At 44.2% G+C, this 15,801-nt stretch overlaps 1 protein-coding gene across 1 annotated transcript in view; it reads right to left on the bottom strand.

The window, feature by feature from the left end:
* ARHGEF3 (Rho guanine nucleotide exchange factor 3) overlaps positions 1 to 15,801 on the bottom strand; it is a 286,293-nt gene that overhangs the window by 211,174 nt on the left and 59,318 nt on the right. Inside the window, exon 2 of the mRNA XM_036266162.1 lies at positions 5,793 to 5,859. Within this exon, the coding sequence (XP_036122055.1) occupies positions 5,793 to 5,859 (67 nt within the window). The remainder of the gene's footprint in view (positions 1 to 5,792; positions 5,860 to 15,801) is intronic.

The raw sequence follows: 15,801 nt of genomic DNA, 5'->3' as shown, positions 1-15,801 counted from the left end.
ACATTTGGTTTATATTTAATTGAAACCTCAGTTCTGATATGTAATGCAATGCCTTGCACAGAACAGGTCTTGCTATTTCCTAATTAACCAACAGACAATGGCTGAGGTTGTGCTCCTAAAATTTGCACATTTCTAGAGTAAGTTTCCTCCCTGAGTCAATCTGTCTCCCTCTGTTTTTCTCTCTCTCCTAACTGGGGGGAGCTGTAGCAAATATTTTCACAAGGAAGGGTGGAATTTTTTAGCTCAGCACTGGCCCAACCAGATGGGGACCAGACAGAGGCACTGTCTCCAAGCAAGACACCCCCAGGATCCCACATCCATCTCCCAGGGTCCTACCTTCTTATTCCCCCCATTCATTCTGATTTTATTCATAATGTTCCCACCATAACTGCCTCAACCAAGACTATTGTCTTGACTTCTCTCTATGAATGTATCTGTAGCACCCATGAGTCTGGTGAGAGCACCACCCCTTGCCTGGGAGGGTAGGGGAGTCCCAAAGGGTGGGTAACACCTAGGACCTCTGTGTCCTTAGACAAGCACAGGAACCAAAGGATACAACCTGCAGTCAATGCCAACAACAACTCATAAAAGGGTTAAACTGCTTGGTAGGTAGAAGGGACATATTAGCCAAGTGTCACCGGCCAAAGGAAAGAAAACCATCAATGCTACTCCTAATGCCTTGAGGAGCATGCAAATCTGCAGTGAATGTTTCCAGGGAAGACAAAGAGGGGGGTACAGTACAATTCACTCAAAAAGATTTTCCTTAAAATTATTTTGAAACTCTTCCCAAACTGTCTACTTCTTAAGCCGCCAACCATTCCTGTCCTCCCTTGTGCCGTCCCAACTCTCCTTAGCCCTCCTGTGTCTCCCTCTCCACTCCTCATGTACAGCCATGCTGTTCTTTCTCCTCTTGCCCTTTCCAATCTATTTCTCACCACCTCTCTCCCCACCCCACCCCCAAACCCACAAATAACCAGGACCTGGGTGAGCTACCACAGGATCCTTTTTCTTTATAAGCTAAAGAGGAATGAAATTCCAAATGCTTATGTTTTCCCTGCAATACACATAAATATGGGAAATTTGCTAGCACAGAGATTCTAAAACCTTACTTTCTCAATAAAGGAGAAAACAAAGTGTTCACTAAAAGCCTGAGGACAGCAAGCACAACTCAGCCTAACAGGCCTGGGAGTCGCACTTCATTGTAGAAAATGTTATCAGCTGGATAATGCTGCAAATGTCTTCATCCTGGCATTTAGAGTCTTTCTTGTTCTTCAGTTGTAATTACCACAATGATGGTTACTAAGCATGTCCTAGCTGGGCGTTCAGTATTTCCACTTGGTTGGGTTCCCTTCCGCCCCATGTCATGGAGGATTCTGCTCTGAGGTGGAGAGAGAGAGGTCTGGCCACAGAGGAATCTGGCAATTGATCAAGGTCCCCAAACCACCTCACTCTGGTATATCTTGATGTTAGTTTGTCTAACTTTACCAATAATCCCCGGGGGTCAGAAGTCAAAATAAGTACAAGAGACCAAGGTAAACACCACAATTGATCTAACCACCCAGGAGACTTTATCACTCCAATAATTCTAACTACTTGGGAAAATCTTCTGAGCTGACTAAGAATCTGAGGGCTGATATGAGGCTGAAATCAACAATGCATTAGATTCTGTCACCTATTTGGTTGCAATTAGCCAGAGGCAGTTAGTTTGATCTCCTACTGTGAATTACTAACTTTAAATGTGACTAGTGCAAGAATAAGGCCAACAAAGGTCATTTAAAGCAAGTATGTGTCTAGTAGATTCCTTTTCAGCAGCAAGTTCTATAAACCAGAGTTCACAAAACACTTTTCAAGGGGAAAGAGTTGAAGAGGTCTCACGGCCACAGGTAGGGTAAACCACTGTCCCATTTTGCCCAGAACTAAAGAGTTCCCCAAGACACAGGACTTTCAGTGCTAAAACCAGGACCATCCCAGACAAACTTGGGTTGTTGGTCACCCTAGATGTACCCCGAGCCTTGGCTAGCAACCACTATAGAATCATAAGGAAGGATAGTGTACATTGAAGAGAGAGTAGAAAGGGAGAGAAAATAAATGCCTTCAAAAAGTCCAACTTGCTCACAGGAGGTCTAATTTTGCCATAGTTTGTAACTATTCTAAAGTGTGTACAAACTATTTTGTCAACAAAAGGTTTATGGTCAACAACTTTGGGAAATGCTACAGCTCCATCAACTCTCCTTAATGTAGGTTCTGTGCACATCAACACATCAAAGGTTCTGAGAAGTCCTGCAGCAATAGACATATTTAATTTGGTGCTCTCAGGGTATCCCAAGTTTATATGACAACACAAGTCTTTTTTCACTTAATGGTTTTGATCATCCTGAACACACTTTGATAAATGGGGATCTTATCCACAAAGCCATAAACAAGTGCTGATAAGACTAAAGACTTGAACTGGAAACATAATCTGAAGTAGATTTTATGTCTGACAGATGTGAGAAGATTCATTTATTCATTCCATTCATTCATTAAACAATTAATAGACTTCCGGTCAAGATGGCGGGTAGGTAAACATGGTATCGCGACCTCCCACAACCACATCAAAGTTACAACTAAACTACAGAACAACCATCATTCAAAACCAACTGAAATCAAGCTGAATGGAAGTCCTACGACTACGGAATTAAAGCAGCAGCCACATCCAGACTGGTAGGAGGGGTGGAGGCCGAGGGGCGGCAGCGGCTTTGGCTGCACGACGGGCTGGTCCCACACCCAAGTGTGGCGGATAAAAATCAAGAGGCTCCCCGTGGCTGGGAAGGTCCTTCCTGAGGACTGAAGTGTCCCCGTCCCACACCAGGCACCCAGCTCAGGGTTCCAGTGCCAGGAAGAGAAGTCCCCATAACTTCTGGCTGGAAAAACCAGCGGGAAGTGAGGTCAGGGAGGCTGAAGCGGCTGGAGCCCCAGGCAGCTCCTTAAAGGGCCCGCACACGGACTTATCGGACTCTCTCCCTCTAAGCTTGGAGGGGAGGCAGCTCGAGGGGCGCCAGAGACATACAGGGAAGAACTGAACTGTTTGGCACTGGAGCGAGCGCTGGAGAGGGGGCTTTCTCTGGGACAAACCTGCTGTAAGAGGCCTTTGTTCCTTTGGTGAGCCCTTCCCGGGGGTGGCAGACAGTCGCCATATCTGGGACTCCAGCAACCTGGCTCACACTGGTAGCCCCGCCCTGGTGACTCCCTGAGGCCCCGCCCCACCCACCCAACTTTCAAGTCCACCCAACTTTCAAGCCCACCCAAGTTGTTGCCACTTGCTTAACCATAGGATTGGCCTGTCTTGGATCCTGCTTCAGGTTTTTCCTCAATTCTTTCAAACGAGCAGCATCTGGTCTCAGCGAGCCCCATACCTCTCGTTAAGTAATACACAGAAACAAACACAGGGAGGCAGCCAAAATGAGGAGACAAAGAAACAGGTCCCAAATGAAAGAACAGAACAAAACCCCAAGAAAAGAACTAAGCAAAATGGAGATAAGCAACCTAACAGATACTGAGTTCAAAATACTGCTTATAAGGATGCTCAATGAACTTAGTGAGAACCTCAGTGAACTTAGTGAGGGCCTCAAGAGCATAAAAAAGGACCAGTCAGAAATCATGGATACACAGTTAGAATTGAAGGAGGCATTAACTGAAATAAAGAATAATTTACACAGCTTCAATAATAGAGTATGTAAATCCAAGGAGCAAACCATCGATTTGGAATATAAGGAAGCAAAAAATGCCCAATCAGAACAGCAAAAAGAAAAAAGAATCCAAAAAAATGAGGATAGTGTAAGGAGCCTCTGGGACAACTTCAGGCGTGCCAACATTCACATCTTGGGGGTGCCAGAAGGAGAAGAGCGAGAACAAGAAATCTAAAACCTGTTTGAAACAATAATGGCAGAAAACTTTCCTAACTTAGTGAGGGAAACAGTCATACAAGTCCAGGAAGCACAGAGTCCCAAACAAGGTGAAACCCAAGAGGCCCACACCAAGAAACATCATCATCAAAATGCAAAAGGTTCAAGACAAAAAGAGAATCTTAAAAGCAGCAAGAGAAAGGCAGCTAGTTACCTACAAGGGAGTTCCCATTAGGCTGTCAGCTGATTTCTCCGGACCGCAGGCCGACGCTGTAACCGCTGAGCCAAACTGGCCAGGGCTGATTTCTCAAAAGAAACTTTGCAGGCCAGAAGGGAGTGGCAAGAAATATTCAGAGTGATGAAAAGCAAGAACCTACAACCAACATTACTCTATCCTGCAAAGCTGTCATTTAGAATTGATGGCCTTATAAAGACTTTCCCAGACAAGAAAAAGTTAAAGGAGTTCATCACTACCAAACCGTTATTATATGAAATGATGAAGGGTCTTTTTGAAGAAAAAAGATAAAATGTATGAACAAACAAAATGGCAATGAATACATATCTATCAACAATGGAATCTACAAACAAAATGAACAGGTAGAACAGAAACATTCTCATAGATACAGAGAACATTTTGTTGGTTGCCAGTTGGGAGGGGGGTTGGGGGAATGGGTGAAAAAGGTGAAGGGATTAAGAAGTACAAATTCATTGCTAGACTGACAAACCTCAAAGGGAAAGGGGTTGGGGGGGTGGGAAGAAATTAACCAAAGAACTTATATGCATAACCAATGGACAGACAATAGTGTGGGAAAAGGTGGGAGGGGGGCGGGAGTGGGGAGGAGGGGGTCAATGAAGGAAAAATGTGGAACATCTGTAATACATTTTACATCCAACAATAAAGATTAAAAAAAAACAAAAAACAATTAATAAAGCATGTATGTCCAGGTATTGTGCTAGAGCCAGGGATATAGCAGTGAATAAGAAAGAGTGAGAAGATTTCTACACACCTGATGCTTGGGGCTTCCAAGTCTAAATTATGATAAGTGCTAACTAACAATCTTAACAATGAGAAGAAAGTTAAGGGGTCCATAGAAGGGACCCCTCTAGCTCAGACTCCGGGTGGGCATGATAGTTTCCCACAGGAGGAGATGTCGAGGTTTAGACTCAATGGATGAGGTCAGTGGGCCAGCTGCAGTGTATAGGAGTGTGATGCTAGACAGTGGGGGAGAGTGTCCTGTGCAGAAGAAACAAGGCATGCAAAGGCATGGTGGTGAAACAGGTCTCAGAGCATTCTTTACACATGCAAAGGTCTTGTTCCTGAGGTCAGAGCTAGGATTCATTTTAGCACACAATAGAACCTCCATACACTTTATTACTATTATTATTATCATTATTGTGTAAGGAAGAAAACTTTGCATCAAAAGGAGGTTAGATCTGACCCTCCCTACATCTCTAAATGTCTAAGACTTTGTGGTTGGAAGAATTTTATGATTACCTTTAAAATCTCTTGAAAGCTTACAGACTTCTGGAAAACAAAGCTCCCCACAAAGTCATAAATCTACATATTAACAGACTGTACATTTCTGATTTATTTTTTCCCTCACTGCATTGGTACCCTCCATGTTCCTAAGAAAACAGCCACAATGCCCACCTCATCAACCTTGACACTTCTGGGCTTCTTCAAAGATGCTTCCAGCAAGTAGCCCAAGTTGACCTTCAGGGCAAGCGAACATCAGTGGACACTTATTGGGCCACTTCCAGTTTTAAACTACAACCGCTGATGCAAAGACAACCTCCCCAAGTGCTAAAGCACAGAGCTTTCTCAGTGGAGACTGATTAGTAAAGCCAACCCCAACTGCGTCTTCTCCGGAGCTTCTAGACTAAGCCATACCCAGGGAAAACACTTACCCCTCTGAAATTCCAAGCTTTAGGAGAAGGAAACATGGGAAAGTTGTTTTGCCGCTGCCGTTTAGGCCTAAAAGAGGAGAAGAGACAAGACAATGTGTTTATTATTCACTGGTTACATATTCAGAGGAAATCACTGGTTTCCGATGCAGCTTTATCTAAAACAGAGATGCTTGGGGAAACGGCCCAGGAATGGGAGGCCACTGGGGTTCTCTACACTCCGTAATCTCGAGCAGCCAAATTCACTCCAAACTCCCTCCCAGCCCCCCAGGAGAAAAGCTCCAGAATCCCTTAAAATAGTCAACCCCTCACCTTTAAAGAATAAAATAAATTTGCCCTGGCCAGTTTGGCTCAGCGGTTAGAGTGTCCGCCTGCGGTCCGGAGAGACCCGGGTTCGGTTCCTGCTAAGGGCATGTACCTCGGTTGCAGTGTGTCCCCGGCCCTGGTTGGTCGTGCGGGTGGCGGCCACTCAATGTGTCCCTTCACATCGATGTTTCCCTCTCTCTCTTCCTCTCTCTCCCTCCCACTCTATCTGTACAAAAAAAATGGAAAAATGTCCTCGGGTGAGGATAAAAAAAAAAGAATAAAATAAATTTGAAAATTCAAACTGGATGCAATAAAAAACCAGACCAAATTCCCAACGTTGATGTTTATTTCTTATACACAAACATGTCCCCAGAGAATGCCATCAGGTGATGTTTATAGCTTCGGCTTAGCCTGAACTTTCCCGTTCACACTCGCTGGGGAGCCCCAAGCACCTCCATGAGGGCCACACCTGAGCTTTAGACTTTTAAAGGACAAGCAGCCACTGCCTAACAAGTCGGAACGGGTCTCCTCAGCTGTTAATCTCTGCATATGAATCGGTCTCTTCAGACGGCCAGCACAAGGGGCAGGTAACAGGGAAGGAGAGTTGGGCATCGTGGCTGTGTGACTGCAGGCACACCAGGGACACCTTATTTCTGTCTTGTAAAGTGAATCCAATTTTGTGGCTGCCAACATGCTACAGGGACACCTTTTACAACATCTTTATGGAGTGATAAATTACTCCTCCCCAAAATGTCATGGCTGTCCATATGGATAATTCAAATCATGTTTGCTTAACCATCTCACTGAAAAGCATCCCTGAAAAATGCCCCCTTGGATTTGCCCTGAGGTTTTAGTCACTGCTGTACCAAAAGGGTGTTGTTGGTTTTTCACATGACAGTCACACTATATTGTCCTCTCTGCCACAGTCAGCAGTGACACAAGGCAGGATGCTTGCGGTATGTCAGGCCTGAGTAAAACCCTGATTGGCTCTACCATACAAAAGAGATATACACAAGGTCATTTTTATAATAGCAGCAGCTAACGGGTACTGAGTACTTAAAACAGCATGTTAATACTTCATAAAGTTAATCTCACTGACTCTCACCCTATAAGCTAGGGTTCATTACTGAACCCATTTAGTAGACAAGAAAACAGAGACTTAAAAGATAAGCAACTTAACTATTCCACATAGGTAAAATCAGGATTCTGATCTCAGCTGTCTGATCTCAAATCCCACAGTGTTTTATTAGCTGTGTAACCCTGAGCACAAGGCTTAATCTCTTGAGCTTCCAGATTCCTATGTGCAGAACAGGAAAAATAATACCCAGAGCACAGAGTTAAGATGAGATGAGGGCTCTAACTCCAGTTCTGTCACCGCTAAGTTCTCAACAGATGTCAGCACGGTGCCACCCCCCCCCCCCCCCCAAAAAAAACCTGGCTCCAAGAACAGCCTTCAACCAGGAGCACAGGATTGGCACAGGAAAGCTGGAATAACTCACCCAACAGATGGGAACCCCTACTTATGTGCCTTTCTATCCAGCCCTCTTCTCTGCCTCACCCTCCTCCTCACCCACAGGTACAACAGTAAAACCCCAAGCTAATCACATCTCAAGACAAACAGAGAACATGTGGGTGGTTATTTAGATTTAATATTCTTCTCTATTAAGGAACATGTTGGTCTAAGTTCTTCTGAAAAGACATTTCTCCCTTAAAAAAAAACAACAACTTAGCATTCAACAATCCTTCTCCCTAGATTCCATTCCCTCCCCTCCCAGGTTATAATTGGGCTTTGCTTTGCTAATCATTTGATGGGCTTCACTGCTTCCAAAGCAACAACATATAGCAGAACATTCTGAGTAAAGGTTTGGTTCACAGAAAATGATGATCACAATACTTAACAGCAATTAATTACATGATGTGCCAGGGTGTGTGCTAAGCACTGTGTCTACATAATCTAAGCCTCACAATAACAATAATATGGGTTATTATATGAGGTTATATTATAATTTTAATACATGGTATACAGGTAGTTTTATAATAGTGTTATACATTATAATATATTATATGTAACACATTATAATGGCATTACATACTTCAAAAATAATATATTACAACTTTGTATCATAATATATTTTCACATATTATGGTATAATGGGGATACTATCATTACCCTATTTTACAGATGAGATAAATGAGGCTCAGAGAGGTTAAACCACATACTATAAGTCACACAGCAGGTAGATGGCCAAGTTGGAATTCATACCCAGATGTGTCCAACTCCAGATTCAGAGGGTGTAGCCCCTCTCAAAAGACAGAAGCCCCACCAAACAGAGCAGAGAATGCTTTTAGACAAATGCAGCCTGGGGGTTCCTTGTGGGAGGGCATCAGTTTGGCAGGGCCTCCCACTATGAGGCCTCTTAGGCAAAGGAAAAGCAAGTCTGTCATTCCAGGGCACTCCCGGGCAACCTGGACCCACCCTTCTGGGGTGGGGAAACTGCCAGGAAACCCAGGAGAGAAGGGCTCCCCCACCCTTGCATTTCATCAGCAGGCTTCCAGATCATTCACATTTAACGATCTTATCTGGCATCACAAGAGTCTCCGGATAGTTTCCTGCTTCTCCCCAGCCAAACACTACCACCCAGGTGGCTCTGAAGGACAGCTTCAGGGAATAAAACCCACTCTCCTGAGAAGGCTTCTTTAGGAAGCCCATGAGGGACGCTGGCAGCATAAACTGCACCATCTCAGAAGACTGTCAAGGTCCAGTCCTCACCATGGGAGGGCAATCAGTCCTGGGTATATTTCTTCTGTTTCAGAAGCAACTTCTTGGTACTGTCAGCAAAAGTGCCAGAGAGAAAATGGCACTTGGGTCTACAGGTTTTCCCAACACAAAGATATGCAGAGGGGCCTCTTAACAGGGCTGGGGGAGTTACCTACAGCACGTTCAGTCCTTGGGCCCCCAATGTGAGCAAGGCCTGTGCTCGGTGCATACACACGTGGTTAGAAGCACTGATGTCAGGAAGACAATGCTGCCCAGTGATCAGAAATGCCCACAGTAGGAGTGAGAAGGCAGGATTCAAGGTGCATTTAAGGAAACAATCTCAAAGTCAGGTGTGTGACTTTGCAGTAGCAGTAGGCCTTAGGGTTGGCAACAGCATGTATTTTCCCACCACCTGAAAACAAATGTGATTCTTTCCCACCACCTTGAGAAGAGGTTTGCCTGTTCCCAGAAGAGCTCTGAAGAGTGGGGTTTCAGAAGCGAACACTCTGACTGCTTCTGCAGCCTGTGCACTGGTGCTGGGGTAGAGGCAACCTGGGGCTCCAAGACTGGCTCCCTCCCTTTCTCGCTGGGGACTTCAACCAAGCTGCCCACTCTCTATTCCCTCTGTGCCTCCATTTTCTCATCTGTAAAGTGGGGATAACAATCTGTTTTCACAAAATAGAGCATTAAATTAATGTACTATTAAAATGTTTAACAAAGAGCCTGGCACTTGACAGGTGCTCAAATTAGTTGCTGCCATTATTATTGTTGTTATTATTATTATTACTATCATTATCATCTCCTTCCTTAACCCAGTGAGTTTGGAATGTTACTTATCATTATCATTGGTGAGGCTCATGTTGGAGAGACTATGAAATTTGTACTGATTCTTATCGATTAGATAAAATATAAGTAAAATAAAAGAATGGCTTCAACCAACCAGTGTGGCTCAGTGGACTGAGTGTCATCCCATGGACTGAGAGGTCCTGGTTCAATTCCTGGTCAGGGCACATGCCCAGGTTATGGGCACCATCCCCAGTAGGGGGCATGCAGGAGGCAGCCGATCGATGTGTTTCTCTCACATCAATGTTTCTCTCTCTCTCTCCCCCTTCCTTACTCTCTAAAAAAAAAAAAAACACACACACACACACAATAAAAACCATATATTTTTTAAAAAGGACAGCTTCAATGTGCTATAAATATTTATATTAGGCGAAAACATGGCCACAAATATAAATACAACATAACCATGAAAAGAGACCCCTTTCACACTCTCATTTCCTACTCCCCTTTCCTCTTCCTAAACATTATCAACTTTGCCAGCATTTGTATATGTTTTAAATATTTTAATGTCTTAATTCTCAATCAGAGCATCTTGCTAACAAAATTTCCCTTTTAGGCTTAGTTGGTTAGAGTGTCATCCGGATACAACAAGGTTGTAGGTTCAATCCCCAGTCAGGGCAGATAAAAGACGCAACCAATAAATGTATAAATAAGTGGAACAACAAATATCTCTCTCTCTCTCTCATCAATTTTTTTAAAAACTTTTCCTTTCCTTTTGTCTTACTTTGCTCCATCCATGAAGAAAATTGTAGCATTACTAGGAAAACCAAACAGCTATACTTTATAAGAGAAGTTAGTGCTGAATATAGAACCATCTCTGCCAGATATTTATATTCTGGTTGGGCCACTTGCAATGGGGGTGGTTTTCTTTCAGTTACATGTCTTTTAGGTTTCTGATCTTGGTAAATAATCGAGAACAGACTGGCAGGTGTTTAGCCAAGTGAAGACCCAATTCTTTGGGGAGAAACTCACTGAAAGAGGTAGTGTGCAGAATGAAAAGCTTACCACTTTGGCTTCTCTTTTAAACAAAAGCACAGAGGTAACCACGCAGCAACATGTTTCTGTGGCTGATTGAGCCACACTCGGCTTCATTCTACTCATGTCATGTTTGCAACTCCAACTCCCTATGTCCTGTCAATATGCGAAAAAAGAATCGCAGAACCTCAGAAACAGTCAGCTGGTACAATCACAGCACTAGTCAAATCCTCTTTGCAGCAGCCCTGCTGAGAAGGCATCCTAAAAGAGAGCACTGTACTCTCTTCACAGGCACTCATACATTACTTTATTCATCAGTACTTATTGAGCACCTATTATACGCCAGACACAATGCTAGACATTGGAGATAAAGCAGATACAGAAAGACAACCAGATTTTTTTAACATTAGAGAGAGAGAAAGAGAAGAGTGGTTCCCTCTGGGGTTATAAGGGAAAAGGACAGGGGTGGGGCTGGGGCACACATACAGCTTCATCTCCACCTGTAATGTTTCTTTTAGTCACAAAAAATTTCTGAAGCTAACAGGACAAAATGTTTATTAACTCTATATGGTGGGTACGAAGATGAATGTTATAATAGTCCACAGTTTTCTATATGGGCGAAATATTTTATAATTAAAGACAATACAAAACAAATGAATAAATTTTGACAGAGCCATACAATAAAATACCAAGGCATCCATTAAAAATAACCGGGTGTACTTGTGTCCTCACCAGCAAAGACCTTAGACTATGGTATGTGAAATAAGAGGCAGGACAAGCTACAAACCCATTTATGTTTATACACACATATATGCACATACACACACACACACACACACAAATGCACAGAATCAGCTAGGTATATGCAGAGAGAGGGCCCTGGAAGGACACACACCCAACTGTTGACAGTGCTTGATTATGTAGCTGGGGTGGGGGGAGGGCAGAATAAATGGGGACAGTATCTTTTACCTTATGAATTTTAAGATTTTTACTATGGAAACACATTGTGCATACAATAAAAATTTTAGTGATGTTTTTACATCATTGTAAAATTGTAAAAAAGACCTTGGCAGATGAGAAAGAGGTCACGAGGCATGAGCTGAAGCTGGCTAGGGCAGAACCTTAAAGGCCAGGATTGGGGAAGTTGGCCATGGGGCTCCCCTGAAGTTACAGTGGGGAGTGACATGACGAGATTTGCCTTTAGAAAGATCCCTGCATTTAGAGAGAGGAGAAAATAGCCAAGGGTGTTCAGAGTGAAGGCAGAGACCATATGAGAGGCAAGCTCGGGCATCCAAACCCACTGAAGCCTCTCTCATGGGACACATTCAAGAAATTAAAGGCACAGATGTCTAAGTGCCCATTCAGACCTCTGCCTCCCGTCTCCACCCTTCTACCAGTTATTTTTTAAGAGCAGCACTGTCCAGTAGAATATTGTGTGAGCCACATATGCAATTTAAAAATGTCCGTCTGTCACATTAAAAAAATAAAAAGAAACAGGTAGGCTTAATTTTAATAATATAGTTTATTTAACCCAAGATATCCAGATATTGTCAGTTCAACATGTAATCAATAGAAAAAAATATTAGAGATATTTTACATTTTTTTTCATACTAAGTCTTTGAAGTCCAGTGAGCATTTTACCCTTATTGCACAGCTTAATTGACACTAGCCGCGTTTCACGTGCTAAACAGTGGCACATGGCACATGGTTACACACTGGACAGTGGTGCAGTTTCAGAGAGCCTCAGGCTTTGAAAATTCACTGCTTAATGTCTCAGCAGTTAGTGACCAGCCAAATCCATAGAGACAGAAAGTGGACTAGTGGTGGCCAGGGGCCAGGGGAAGAGAGGGAATGAGGACTGCTGAATGGGTGCATGGCTTCCTTTGGGGTGATGAAGAGTTCAAGAATTAGAAAGTGGTGATAGATGCACAACACTGTGAATGTAACTAATGCCACTGAATTTTTATATACTTTAAAATGGTAAATATTATGTTATGTATATTTTACCACCATTTTTTTAAATAATGCAGGTGACATACAGATATTTGCTGGCAAAATAAAATATATATATTTAATGGAAAAGAATCCTCATGATAGCATAATGCAAAATAAAATGCTATTAACTATTGCAGAAGAGGGAATTCTGTAAAGAAAAGCAAGGATAGCAAGCACTCTGTGCAGCCTGGGAATTGATGAAAATGACTTCAACGTGAGGTTTTATCAGCACTTGTGAGAAATCAGCCCTACACGCCCCTGTTTCTGAGACACATATTTACGTGAATCACTCAACAATGATAAAAATTCCCACACTCTCTGGCTTTCTGCACTTCCTCCCACTCTCCAGCCCAGCCCCAGGTCTCTGTGCTCAGAGATTCTGCAGCAACACCCTTTCCATCTCCTGCTCCCATCTCACCAGCCATTCTGCAGGGTTTCCCTCTTGCACTTGAGCTTCCTACACAAATCTGATCTTTGGAACAACTTTTCACAGGGGCAGTCTTCCAGAAGAACTGCCAGTGATAAGTAAATTTCAGTGATTCTTGAGTTGGTGCCACAAAGGAGCGATTTGGCAAAGTGGTTAAGAGTGCAGACACTGGTGCCAGCTCTGCCATTCACTAGCTGTGTGACAGTGGGCAAGTAACTTAACCTCTCTGTTCCCCACTTCCCCCATCTATAAAATGTCAGTAATAATAAGACTCCCTCACAGGGCTGTTGTGAGGATTGAATGAGGTTAATGTGTGTAAAGCTCTTAGGGCCTGGCCCACAAAAGGTGCACTTTAAGAGTTAGCCCCTTCTGGGTGGTGAGCTCTGGAAGGCCAGGGACTATGTGATTGGATTCCCTGCTGTCTCTTCACTCCCTGCTGTTAGGAGGAGCTTAATAGCTGGAGACTGAACGTACTGTGCTTGCCCTCGGAAAGTCTGTGGTCAACAGTATCACAGAATCGCCTTATGTACGTACACACTGACAGAACATGAACAAATCACATGCACTTGAGAGAGGGAGGGAGGGAGGGAGAGAGGGAGGGAGGGAGGAGGAAAGGAGGCAGAGAGAGAAAGAGAGTTCCATAGTTGAGGCCACATCATGGGGACTTCTGAGCACTGGGCACGAACCCTTAGTCAAGCCTGACATGGGGCTGTGGGTCTGCGCCATCTCAGCCTCCTCTCTTCCCTCAGGCCTCTCTCAGGCTGAGCCGGATCCTAAATAGGCACTTTCTGAACAAAAGGTCTTCAAATCCCAGCCAGGTCTTGCTGCCCTAGTGAACAGCACTGAAGGGAACAGTCACAAGGGCAGGGCAGGCTCCAACATGGCACCTTCCCAAGGGCATTTAAGAGTATTTGGAGGCCTAGCATGTTTGGCCCAGCGGTTAGAGCGTTGGCCTGCAGTCCGGAGAGACCTGGGTTCAGTTCCCGCTAAGGGCACGTACCTCAGTTGCAGTTTGTCCCCTGCTCTGGTTGGTCGTGCGGGTGGCAACCACTCTATGTGTCCCTTTCACATCCATGTTTCTCTTTCTCTCTGTGTGTGTGTTCCTTTCTCTCGCTCCCACTCTACCTGAACAAAAAAATGGAAAAATGTCCTCGGGTGAGGATTAAAAAAAAAAAAAAGAGTATTTGGATTACATGTGATTTTTACCTTCCTAAACCCAATGTGGTTCCCTTGCTGTCTCCTCATCCAGGAGAAAGTACCTGCAAGATGCCAGAACTTCCCCCATCAAATTAAAACGCCAAACACCCTGAAAGACACCATCCCATCATAACGAATACTCTTGTCAATTCCCATACTTCAAGTCCAGATAGGCCATTGGGTGCTCATTCACATTCCCATATGTTGGGCAGCCCCCATAAATCTTTCTAGAACAAAATAAAGCCATGAAAGGGATACAGAGGTGGTCAGTGCGGGGCTCTGTAGTCTCTAAGACATGGGTTCAAGCCCAAGGTCACCAGTGACTTGGACAACTTATAGAACTTCCCCAAGTCTCAGTTTCCAACTTGAAAATGGACGTGACAAGACTTAGACTTGATAGGGTTGCTATGAGGAGTAAATAAATAATTCCTGTCAAGTGCTTTGCATATTCCCAGCTCATAGTGAATGCTTAATCAATGTTAGCTCTAAATATTTGCTGTGCGTCCAGTACATGCCAGGCATTGTTGTAGGCATAAGGGATACAGCAGAGAGTAAAACATAGCTCCTGTTCTCTCAAAGCTTACGTTAGGAGGTGATACATTCTACGGAGAAAAACAAAGCACAGGAGGGGAGTAGAGATAATGGGAGGAGCTGCTGTCTTACATGGAGTGCTCAGAGCAGGCTTCTCCAACAAAGCGATGTTTGAACAAAGACCTGAAAGGGGGGCAGAAAGCCTTAAGCAGACAGGACAGCATATGCAAGCTCCTGGGGTACAGCCGAGGGGCTGCATGTCCGGTATGGCTAGAACGGGGTGAGCAAGTGAGCAAGAGCAGACAAAGTAATAAGGGAACAGGAACCAGATGGCAAGGGTCTTACAGACACCACAAGGTCTTTGGATTTGAGAGTGAGATGGGAAGCCACGGGAGGATTCTGAGAAGAGGAGAAACATGATCTGTCCTAGTTTTAAAAGGACCTTTCTCACTGCTGTGTGGAGAAAACAGCTGTACAAGCCAACCAAGGTGCAGAGAGGAGGCTGAAGATGTTCCTACAGTGGCCCAGGTGAGGGACAGAAAGGACCTGGCACCATGATGGTGGCAGTGGGCATGGTGAGCAGTGGTGAAATTATGTACATATTTGAAGGGATTTGCTAGTGGATTGGATGTGGAGGGTGAAATAAAAGAGAAGTAAAGGATGCTCTAAGAATTTTAGCCTGAGCAATCGGGAGAATGGAGAAAACCCGTGGGGAGCAGATCTGGGGACAAAAATCAAGAGCAGACACAGCACTATTGAAATGTCACATCTGGACCTCGAAATGGAGTGTGGAGCTGGCAGCTGGATATGAGAACTGGAGGCGGTATTCAAGGGCCTTTAGACAGAAGAGGAGTCCCACCAATGTGAGAGAAGAACCAAGAGAGGGGCGACCCAGAGGCCCTTGAAGACTGTTCCAAGGAGGAACACTCAACTGTCTCACTCAGTAGGGGGCGGAAAAATACCCACTGAATTTGGCAAAG

This window comes from Molossus molossus, unplaced genomic scaffold (genome assembly GCF_014108415.1).
Source record: "Molossus molossus isolate mMolMol1 unplaced genomic scaffold, mMolMol1.p scaffold_m16_p_18, whole genome shotgun sequence".
Classification (NCBI taxonomy): domain Eukaryota; kingdom Metazoa; phylum Chordata; class Mammalia; order Chiroptera; family Molossidae; genus Molossus; species Molossus molossus.
Note: the sequence above shows the minus strand (reverse complement) of the source record. Positions and strands in the feature narration are given on the sequence as shown.